The 12,337-nt window shown below is 40.9% G+C and overlaps 1 protein-coding gene across 1 annotated transcript in view; it reads right to left on the reverse strand.

The window, feature by feature from the left end:
* Positions 1-3,793: 3,793 nt before the first annotated feature.
* Positions 3,794-12,337, reverse strand: part of TMEM154 (transmembrane protein 154) — a 49,592-nt gene continuing 41,048 nt past the window's right edge. Inside the window, exon 7 of the mRNA XM_043902613.1 lies at positions 3,794-6,424. Coding sequence (XP_043758548.1) covers positions 6,409-6,424 — 16 coding nt within the window. The 3' untranslated portion in view covers positions 3,794-6,408. The remainder of the gene's footprint in view (positions 6,425-12,337) is intronic.

A 12,337-nucleotide genomic window follows, 5' to 3' on the forward strand; every position in this document is an offset into this window, starting at 1 on the left:
CCCCGCGCCTCCCTGTCCGCTGCTGACGGCGGCCGCCAATCCGTGTCCCAGACTGTGGCTCCTCTCCGGCCCTTTCTTTGTCTGGGTTGTTTTGGTTTTGGTTTTCTCTCTTGCCCTTTGGATCCTCACCACTAATCTTGGCTTCTCCCGTTTAACCAGAGAGCTCCCTAAGAATTTTTCCTCACGTTTCCCCCCGCCGCCACCCCCGGCCCACTGAGTTCTCATTGCTCACTTCAGCCCCACTCTGAACAGGCATCTTGACAAAAGTCTGTGCGGCTGCTTCCTCAGGGATACCTACTCAGCCCCCTGAGGTGGAAACTGGGCGGTACAAGCACAGACCACGAATGGCGGGCCATCTGGGATGGAGCAGGGGTGGGTACACTCACATCCGGTGGGAAGTCACCCGTCACCACTTGGAACAAGATGGGGACATTTCTGAACAGATTCATGGAGGTTCAAAATAAACAGCTAAGCTGGCTTCACCGACATTCAGTGCTGGCTGGAGAAGAAACAATCCATGTTTTGCACTTGTATCATCACCTTAAATAAATTATTTACTCTTTCGTTAATAAAACTCGTATTTGTTTTCTCCATGAAATCCCCTGCCCAGAGGGCAAAGAAGAGAATCCCAGAGCTGAGGCACCTGTGTATCAGGGAGGAATTAAGTCCAGCCTCTAATTCTAGAGATGCATAAAATTGTTTTTGACAAGATCTATTATTTTTCCTTCACACATGAAGGAGTACAGAGGCAAGCTGGTATGTTCTCTCTTAGCATCCTTTCTCTAACGCTGTGAAACTCTGTGCTCTTTGGGGCCAAGTCATTTCCAGGCTGATCTGTCCCACCACTTTAGCTGCTCAGTCATTCTGGTTAAAGCAAGTTGGAAATTCACACGCCAGCCGACTTCAGAGGCTGATCAATGCCATAACTGACCATGTTTTACTCTGGGTGAGACCATGAGGAGCAACCTTTGCTCAGCATTTGTCAATGTACTGACTACTTTTTGTGACCTGCAAGAATGCACCCTCATTCAAGGAAGTCTTCATGCTATCTACATATTATGAACCTGCCAGTCAGCCCCACTCTGTCACAATTAGAATTAAAGCGATGAAGAAAAGTGAGCAATCAGGAAAAACAGACAGTTTCATCTCTAGAATTTCTCCATTTTTACTAAAAAATACTCTTAAAAATTACATTCCCATGGATAGTTAAACTTTCATTCAATTTAAAAATATTTTGTCAGAAAGAAAAGGACAAAAATGTGTGATAATACCTTTTAGATACTCAGAGAATCCAATTAATTTTTAGTCTAGACAATTTCAGGTGAAACGGGTTCAACTCTGTAAGAACTTTTTGAATTGATATGGCTTCCTTTATTTTAAGAGGTATATGGAGCAAAAGAATATGATTATGAAGGTAAGAAACCTTTTTAATAGTCGTGGAAGTTAAAAGGATTTTCCTTTAGAAAGAGGCATAATTCACCTCTTTACACTTAGTCATCAACATTTTAGTAAAGATTTCATTGTAAATAAATGTTTATTCTAAATATTGGTATACATTAATTATATAGAAATTAATGTAGAAAATATTCTTTCCTTCTATCTTGTGCTTTTCAATTAAATTTAGAAATACTTTTCAGTATATCACTGCTAAATGAGCAATTTGGATTATACACTGTATGTACTTATTTTTATCAAAAACTATGCAGCTGAGGGTAGAATAATCTATACATACATATTTAACCATGTATACCTGATGTTTGTAAAGCCATAAAGAAAAAATATTATAAAATATCATTCTCAGCATGCAAAGTGGGAGAAAAAGCCTGAAACCCTCAATCAGTTGTAAAACTTTGATAGCTTTGCAAATCAGTTCTGTTCAGTAGTAATGGGTCCATTTCTTATATGAGGCTTACAAGGTAGAATTTACTTATTGCTGGGACAAATGCCAAGTGATAAATATGATATATGATGATCTTACTGACCTCTTGAGAAAATACTTTACACTGCTTGTGAGAGCATCCAACAGAATTTTTTTTAACATTAATCTCATTTTTAATTTTAAAAGCAGGATACACATATATTAATTATTGCTGCTGCTGCTGCTGCTAAGTCACATCAGTCGTGTCTGACTCTGTGCGATCTCATAGACTGCAGCCCACTAGGCTCCCCCATCCCTGGGATTCTCCGGGCAAGAACACTGGAGTGGGTTGCCATTTCCTTCTCTGTAATTATTGCTAAGTCTATCAGATTGTTTTTAAACAATTGTTTTTAAAGTTGTTTAAAATTGTTGAATCACTACAATTCCTGCTCTTTCTGAAAACTGACATTTATTAAACATGCCGTTTTCCCATGTTCCTTAGTTATTTGTAATTTCAGGGATTTCACCTAAGTCAGAGGAATAGAGATCAATTTCTACTGGTCTTTACACTGGAAAAGATGGTGCTTACTGTTTGCAGTATCTAGAGACTATTAACTGAGTCCACGCAGACCAAAGAAATAAAAAATGTGAATAGGCTTTTTGTAAAAAAAAAAAAAAGTCCAGTTATTTACCTATAATTTGGCTTCCCAGGTGGCTCAGTGGGTAAAGAATCCACCTGCAAGGCAGGAAACACAGGAGACATGGGTTCAGTCCCTGGGTCAGGAAGATCCTCTGGAGTAGGAAATGGCAACCCACTCCAGTATTTCTGCCTGGAGAATCCCATAGACAGAGGAGCCTGGTGGGCTATAGTCCATGGGGTCACAGAGAGTTGGACACGACTGAAGCAACTCAGCATGCAGACACCAGAGGCCAGTGATAGTAATATGATGGGAACGAATGAGGACGATTAAGTGAGGCTTCTCCACCTGGAGTCCAACTGGCAAGGGACTCCATCCACCTTTGCTTGTCATAAATGGTTCAACATATATTTCTAATCTTGTAGAGCAATGAGATTAAAGCCTTCATGTGACCGTTAACACTTTGCCTTAAGAATTTAACTTCTTAAAATATAATTTCAAAAAGGGCTTAGAGCATCTATTGAGTTGATTAAAAAGGTTTATTTTATATACTTGTATGGATTGCCATCTCGTGAACATGATATATTATTTAGAAAAGGGCAAAAACCAAAACAAACTAGAAACCTCCTACCAGATATCTAATATAACACCCCCAAAATAACCACCCCCAAAAGGACTAAAAGGAAAGTAAAATTAGGGTGTCAGACAAGACAGTGTCAAAGAGCTGTTCAAAAAAATAAATAATTCAGGCAATTGGTTGGTGGGGTTATGTAATTATGAACAACCAATTTGATTACTTCTATGCCACATTAATATACCATGATCTTCTGGTTATCGAAAGAGAGAAGAAATACAGTCTATGAAGCTACTCTGGAGTGCTTATTGTAGATCTAAATGGAAAACCCAGATTTCATCCTGAGTGTGAAAAAGCAGCATGTATAAATGTACTTCAGCAGAAAATGTCACTGTTTTCCTCACAGTGAGAATTGCAGCCATCCTCCCAGCGTGAAGCTACATCTTCTCTCTCTACTATATTCAGAATTTGTACAATTCTGATAGAGTTGAAACTAATGTGTACACTATATGTTGACTCAGCATAAGGGACTTCTTCCAGAGATGGTGAAAACTGAGAGTTTAAACAACCAAAACGAACAACTAGACAGATGTATTTTTAAAGTGCCCCTCTACATTGTCAGAGCTGTGAGGATGATGAGAGGGGCCCGTCGCCTCTTGGATGTCAAGACTGACGTGCGCTGTGTGCTTCCCAGAGAAAGGAGTCACATCACTGAGTTCAGACTGAGGTTTTCATACGTTTATTACCACAAGTTTCCTGAGGAGTTCAACGAGGCAATGTTGTTAACCTAGCTTGCTTAAGATGTTCAAAACTGCAATAACATGTAAACATCTTGAAAATATTCTAAAGCCACATTATGCTCTGATTGGCCTAATTAGGGCAAATTATTAAGATTTTTAGTAACAATAATCTAAAACATAAAAATTTAGTTTGGGTTAAAAAACAGTTCTCAGAAGGACCATAACCTATGATGCCTTTTGACTGGATAAAAAATAAAATATACAGAGCACTAGAAGCGACCCTTGGCGGTTCTGACCCATACTAACGTCATATATCTTGCCAGAATAAACTGTTTTTAAAACTGCTTTGCACATTGTGCAATTAGAGGGGTTAGTACTTTTTTCAGATATAAATTCAATGACATATTGCTGAAGTTGGCTTCTTTTGGAATTTGAAGTAATTTCACATACTGAATAAGAATATTTTTACCATATTATGAAATATTGCTTCATCAAGTGAGATTCCAAGAACCCCTGTCCTTCTCTGAACTGCTAACGTCCATTATTTGACAGGGTTGGGTGATGTTTGCCACCTAAGCATTCAGCAAAAGTCTTACACAGCTAGCTAGGAGAGAAAAGACTCTTCAGAGAGTCAAAATGTTGATGAGAAACAAAGAAATGAAAGAGGCAGAAATGACGACTTGGTAAAATGGCAATTCTGGCATAAATATCTGAGAGTCATTGTGGACCACAAGTTGAATACGAATACACGAAACAGGGGACTTCCCTGGCAGTCCAGTGGTTAAGACTTCACCTTCCAATGCAGGGGCTGCAGGTTTGAGCCCGGTTGGGAACTAAGATTTCACATGCCTCTTGGCCAACCACGCCCCCCAACCAAAAGCATAAAACAGAAGCAATGTTGTAACAAATTCAATAAAGACTTTAACAAATGGTGCACATCAGAAAAAGACTTCAGAAAATATGCAAAACAAAAATGCCATATTAGGGTGTGCTAAAAAGAATACAACAGACAGATCTGTTGTGGTTCTGTACCATGAAGACTGTTTTTTGGCCAAAGCTCTGCACAGTCCCAGGATGGCATAAGAGCAGTGGTTAAACACAGCCGGATAGTTCTATTTTTCAGTGGAACAGAAAAATCTCCTTAGCCTGGAGTTCTGCCTTTAAAATTGTGGGCAGAGTTCAGAAGGTAAGGGATTTGGAAAAGGGGGAGGGCAGTTTGTCTCATGCATTAAGGCAGCCTTTCAAACACAAGACCCCAAATTCAGCAGCAAATGTTTGGTGAACCTCAACCACCCCACCCCACCCCTGCCTCAGTTTATGGGTGTAAAAGTATACCCCATAAAAGTATATACCCATACTCCTCAGTATGGGGAGTAAAAGACAGTTTTCATTCTTTCTTTCTTTCCTGGAATAAAATATTGGGTGCTGTGGAAGAGCTGAGGAGTCCTAATTTGCTAGACTGCTTTAAAGGTCAGAATTGGAAAATTAAGGATTAAATGGAGATTGATTTTACGTGAGTGGGAGTGATAAATAGGCCCTTCTGATTTTGTGCCATCACTTCTAGCAGGAGGATGTCAACAAATACCACGTAGAATGTCATCTCTGACGGACAGGTGCTGGCCTCCTGGGGAGTGGTGTTGAGCACATCAGACCTGTGCCAGGGGGCAGGAGAGGTCCTGAGTGCGGGGAGAGGCCCCACCACCCGCACAGAGGGAGCCCGATGCTGTTCTGTTTGTTCCAGCTGACCTTAAAGATCTCCGGGACACAGAAGGTGACAGAAGAGGCCCAGCTGCTCCCATCTACCCACATATCACACGCCAGGGAGGTGTGGCGAGGACAAGAAAGAGCCATGGGGAAGTGGAAATAAGCAGCTGATTTTAGCTGAGAAGGAAAACAGTTGATCTTTCATGGAAAATTCCCATTTCTCTGTCACCTGGCCAACTTAGTCCACACGTCACCAAATAGCCTCCCTTTGACTGTGTATCTCACCCTGCGTCTCACAGCAGGCAGGAACAAGCTTACCACCCCCCTGGGATGGCGTGCACATTGAAACACTTGCTTTGTTTGCTGTCTTTTCCATGACATAACTCACCTTGAGCAAAGTTCCTGCTGAACGTAACTGACCTATCAGAGGACTTGACTAATCAGGAGAAATTATCTAGCTATTTAGGTTGTAAGGTGACCCAAAGTGACCCAGAAGGAAACCAGAGATAAGACAGTTTCCAGTTTTGTACTCGAAGGAATGAAGCAGAAAGGTAACAGGGACTCAGCATGGTCAGAGTGGGGGTCCAGTCACTCAGAGGTCAGCTGAGCGGAGGGAGCACCCCGTGATGAGCCCTGACCGCACCTCGCAGCTCCTCCACCCTCAGCGATGGGTGGCATCCAGGCTTTTCCCAGCACTTCTCAATCAAGCATTCTTCCAAGTAAAGGTGATGCGTTGGGCGTCGGAAGAGTGGGCGTTGGAAGCGACAGCAAAAGGTTCTTGTGTTTACATTGATTTGAAGTTAATTAAATTCGGATCCTCTTCATCCTCTGTTGGCAGGCCCCGCGGGCTTCCTCCGGGGCTGCTTCTCTTGGAAAGCTTTAGCACATTCAGTTTCAGGATTCATTGTCACTGTAAAAAACAGAACAACAGTATATTTCCAAGAGGTTCCCAAGAGCTGGTCACTCAGCTATGGAGGTGATCAGGAGAGTATAAACAGTCAGGGAGCCAACGGTGTCCAGATTACAATTTCCCAAACAAAGGTCAGTTTGGATTTTTCATCTGAACCCTGAGGAGGAAATCTAGAAAAGCCAAGACATAATCCCTAGCTCTTGCAGTAATATCCCTCCCCAGGGCTGACACAGAGAGAACCAGATGGAGCTGGGGTTCCCCCTTTAATTAAATCTAATCCCATTTCTATGAATAGATGCCAAACTGCCTTTTTCTTCCTTTAGAAAAAAAAAATTTCCATGTGTTATTTTCTCCCAGAGCTTGTGGTCCTGGCATGGTTTCAAAAGCCCGTTTTGTGCACATCCACAGAAGATCTGGAGGGACCTTCTCGGCGCCATTTAGAATTCAATCACCAGGCGTCCTGGGGCATGAGGAGACACAAGCTATGGACGTGGTATCTGCACATAGCGAACCGGCAGACTCATTTCTGCTCGTGTTTCTAACGTGGCTACCTTGGCCACACGTCTGGCTCTGTGGCTCTTTCCCTGTGAGACCACGCTCCTACCCAACCCAAGTCTCCTGGAAAGCAGACCATTCGATCTCCTCACTCCCTTCTTTTCTTTGTAGCATATCTCTACTTAAAGTGACCTGTGTCTGAATGATGATTATCAGGGTCCAGTGTCACCTTTGCTCAGAGGCGTGGGAGGCTGCAATAGATTGTGCTCTCCAGACTCCTACTTCAGTGCTCACCTGTTCAGTGCTCACCAGGTGTTTCCAAAAGGTCAGTGGAGCAACTTGATAGATGATAGACAGATAGATGGATAGGTACACAGATCTAACCAAGAAAGGGAAGGGGAGACGTGTCTACTTGTGTCTGGGTCTGTGTAGTGAAGGCAGGGAGGAAGCTTGTGACCAGGTCGTCTGATTGATGGGAAAGAAGGGGCAAGGCGGACGTGAAGAAAAGGACAACTTCTATAGCAACCTCTATAGCAAAACTTATTTCATGGAAACCTGATTGAAAATGAAGACATTCTTTATCTGAAGAGCAGACCTAACAACCCATTTCACAAGTCACCCTGCACACCTCTTAAACTAGGCAAGGAGACTTCATTTCTTGGAAATTGGGTGGGAGCAAGATAATATTTCTAAGATCCAGGAGTTCATCTCTACAGAGCATAAGTCTCTGAATTGCATGTTTTTCTTTTGTGGCCTTATCTTGACATCCCAGCTACTCTAAGCAGACCCAAACACAGGGCTGTACAGCCAGAGGCACAATCCCTCTTTTGTCCACAAGGCTGATCTGTGTCCAGCAGTTACAAGAAAAGTGATTTTTGAAATTAATTATATTATTATAACTAATATATTACTATAAAACCAATCCATATTCATTGTTGAAAATAGAAAATACAAATAAGCAATATAAAAGTACTAACAATCTCACTGCAGTTAACATTTTGGTGTTTACTTTTCAAAATTTTTTTCTGTGATAATGATATATATATTCTTGTACAAAAATGGAATCATATTATGCATATTGAAATATAATCTGCTTTTTTCACTCTCATTCATCTACAGACCTCTTTCCTGGCTAATAAATATGCCACATCTTTTAGTGACTACAGAGCACACCATTGTCTCACTAGATTAAAAAAAAATTAGGCATATCCTTATTGTTAAACATTTAAGCTATTTCCAATTTTTAGTTTTCATTTATTATAAAAATTGCTACATCTTTGCATGCTTCCAGTTGTTAGCTTTGCATAAATATCTAAGAGGAATTACTAGGTTAAAATGTATGCAGTTTTAAAGCTTAGCCAGTCCATTGTGACCCCCCCTTCCCTAAAAATTTACCTTCTCCTGACACTTTCCTTTAGGGAAATATCCTTTCCCCAACATTCTCTCTAATATTATTATTTTCAGTTTTTGTAAACTTAATAGGTGAAAATAATATAATATTTACCTTAATGTCCTCTTGTGTTACTTTTTGTGTTACTAGGAAGACTAAAGATTTTTTCAAGGCTCTGTTGGTAATTTTAACTTCTTCTTCTGCCAAATTGCTTATTACCATTCTTTGCTCATATGGGACAATTGCCTTCTTATTGATTTATGTATTAGCAACAGCAGTCATTTTTCTTCATCACACATACTGCACATGCTTTCCCCTAGTTTGTCATTTTCCTCTTACTTTTATTTATTGTGCTTTTTAGAAATTTTTCAAAAACTAATCTTTATGATTTTTAAAAAGACTGGCTACAGAAATAAAGAGCATTGAGCATATCTGTTTATCTTAAAGTAATGTCATTCAAAGAGCCAGGAAATTTTAAGTATGTTAAATTCTCTTCTTGCAATTTTGACACATTTATTTGTGTTTTTTGAAGTACAGAAAATTTGAGTTTTTAATGTAGTTAAGTCTATTCTTTTCTGATACAGTTTCTGACTTTTCAGCCAGTCCTTGCTTAACAATTATAATAATATTTATCTATAATTTTTCTGAATTTTTCCTTTCTTTTTCACATTTAAACTTATCTGGAGTCTATTTTAATCTAAAGTGTGAGTTCTAAATTTTCCCTCCAAATGTTAGTCAGTTGTCTTAAGATTAGTTATTGAATACTCCACTTGCTATGATTTGTTACTTTTAGAGTATATTAAATGTTTACACATACTTGAGGCTGTTTTGAATACTCTATTCCACTAAAACTTCTTATTTAGCTCTGAGTGTACACAGTTTTAATTATTGGACATTTTCCCTGCAAATCCACCCACCTATACAGGATTGTTCTTTTTTCTTCTTTTAGAATTACCCTGGCTATTTGTGCCCAAGTATCCTTCCAGATGAAATGCCCATTGGGCTCTTTAAGACACTAAGTTGAATCTAAATGTAGATTTTTTAAATGTTGAGTCTTTCATTCAGACACAGTATGTCTCTATTTGTTTAAATCGTTTATGTTCCTCCATAAAAATCTGAACACTTTCTTTTTCTAGTACCCCATACATCTCTTGATTAAGCTTTTGCCTGGGGATTCCTCTTCGTGGGCCTCTTTCCTGGTTGAGCCAATGCTGGCACGTGCTCACGGGGGCTTTTTGTGCACGGGGTCAGGTGACCAGAGCTTGAATCAGGGCTCAGCCACTTCCTTGGCTGTGTGACCTTGGGCAAGCAAACATTCCTCAGCTCAAATGTTCTGTTCTCATCTTGTCTGCAAAGCATACCTAATAATACCATGTACCTTAGTGGGGTACTGGAAAAAAAATCAATGAGGAAAAGTAAGTAAAGCTCAATACCAAGGGCCTGACCTCCAGACACAGGAACCTATGCTCTGATGGTGAAGATTCTACACTAGTGAACGTTCATCCATCAAACCTGACCTTGAACGTTGTTTCACATATCCAAAGGCTTTAAGAAACTATCTTCCAAAACAAACTCAATTTCTTTTTTAAAAAAATAATTTTATCTTATTTATTTTTTTATTTTGGGTTTTGCGGGCCTTCATTGCTGTTTTCTCTAACGGTGGCGAGCAGGGGCTCCTCCCCAGCTGCAAGGCATGGGCTTCTCGCTGTAGTGGCTCCTCTTGTTGCAGAGCATGGGCTGTAGGGCACGAGGGTTTCCACATGCGGCGCTCAGGGTTAGTCATTATGGCTCACAAGCTCCAGAGCAGAGGCTCAGTAAATCAGCTGTGGCACACCCATTGAGTTGCTTTGCGGCATGTGGGGTCTTCCCAGACCAGGATTCGAACCTGTGTCTCCTGCATTGACAAGAAGGTTCTTTACCACTGAGCCACCAAGGAAGCCCCCAAACTTGCAATTTCTGAAGAGAATGTACTTCACCGTGATTTCTTCAGAACATGCTACAAGGATCATGAAGGCTTAGCATGTGAGACTGTCTACCAACCAGAACACTTTCATTTAAAGCATCAGAGAGCACAAGACTCCATGCATGATATTTACATGTGGTGCTCACGTGCTTATGGATCTGGGCATTGTGACAGCGTCCCAGCCTCGCCACACCAGAGACAGTCCCAGTGGGGATACAAGTTGCTTCAGCTGCGGGGCATCAGGTCATTCCTAGGGTCGCAGCTCTCACACGGGATGGCTGCAGGTGGTGTGAGGGCCATCAGGCCTGTTAGCGCCTCAGCAACCCAGACCTGGCCCCCACCCACATCCGAGCCTGGAGGCATTATTCTCTCTCCTGCTCATTCCTTTAAATGTGTTCCCTGCTGTCTTTGTGGCTATTTATCATCTCTGTGAAATGATCGAATCAGCCCAGGCGTTTTCAGTTCTGGCAAATCCTAGAGTTCCCTGTTAAAAATATCTTGGCAGACTGCCATGGAATTGCAACAAACAAAACCAGTGATCCTGCTTCAAACCTCTATTGCTTGCCTTGATGGTAATTCGTACGGTTTTAGTCACTTATCTGTGACAGTGGCATGAGTGAGTGATTTTTCTCGGAGTGTTAGATAGGTATTTTAAGAATGTGGGACAGCTTTCCCCAAAGCTGTATAGTAACAGGCCTCCAAACTCTAAAAACCAATTGAACTGATTAAAAAGCATCATCTGGTGATTTTTAAGAAAGTATTTAATGGAACGCCACCAGTCAAATGAGGAAGCGCAATTCTGACACCTTGTTTCCTAACTGTCCCTTCGTTGCAGTCAGGATCTGTTAAGCCATCTCTGCCCTTCTGACCAGTTTATCTTGTAACAGTCCCTCTTTCTGACAGCAGCCAATGTTCTGTCTTCCAAGATGCAATAAACCTATGCTAAACCTTTCTCTAGTTATGATGCTCTCTCACTTGGCTTTGAGGGAGTGCAGAGTTCAATTTAGCACGAAATCATGTAACAGTTAGCTCATGCTCTCTTCCTTTTCATCAGTAGCACATCCCTTCTCCTTCCCGTAAGAGGCCTGGCCCGGGTGGAATTATAGAGACACGCATCTGGCTGACATCAGAGCCAGACCTAGAACTGGTCCAAGACACATAGATCATGCCCACAGTGTAGACACAATCTGGGCCACTGTTCAAGCAAGGCTGTGGTTGATTGGATTTAGCACATCTCCTCTCACCCCGCACACACATGTATGAGACGCACACACACCCGCAGGTCAGCCATCTCACTGGAGGTTGGCATGCTGCAGGATTATAAACTGCTACTTTGTACCCCTCATGATACTGAGCTTGGATTTGAGGGAAATCAGTTGGCGCTTAATATACTTAGTGTTTAATACTTGTTGATTTTTAAATGACTTTTGGGACTAGAGAGAAAAAGAGGGAAGAAACCCATAAAGTAATTGGAAGTGGCCACAGAGATTTACTGCAGTGGAGAGCCCAAAAGAGTTCACACAAAACTGCTGCTTTCTGGCAATTCATGGTTCACTCTTGTCAATGACCACACTGCATGATGGACTCGTTGGCCACCAAAGACTTTCATAGATCAGTCTCACGGTGGCTGGCTTTCTTGTTGCTAAAGGTTCTTTAAAAAAAAAACCTCTAATTTGTCTTTTCATTTTTGGAATATCTCTTTTGTTTTACTAGTTAATTAAAGAAAATGAAAATGCAATTTTCAAAGAAATTCTTCTCTAGATAGTGCTTCATCATAAACTTGCTGTGTAAACTTGGACAAATTACTTAACCTCTCTGAGTTCCAGGTTTACTCAGATGGCTTATTTCATCTTTAGCTGGTTGTCTTGACATGATGTGGACTATGCCAGGCAAATATTAGGCACTCAATAAATGTATCGTGAAAAACTACAGCCATGATTGTACTTTCTCAAAAAAAAAAAAAAAGAAAGAAAGAAAGAAAAACAAAGAGAAGGGAAGAAACAGGAAAAATTTTAAAAATTCTCTATTAAGCTAACCTGGATTTTCCTGAAAAATACTGAAGTGA

This window comes from Cervus elaphus, chromosome 5 (genome assembly GCF_910594005.1).
Source record: "Cervus elaphus chromosome 5, mCerEla1.1, whole genome shotgun sequence".
In the NCBI taxonomy this organism is placed as follows: Eukaryota; Metazoa; Chordata; class Mammalia; order Artiodactyla; family Cervidae; genus Cervus; species Cervus elaphus.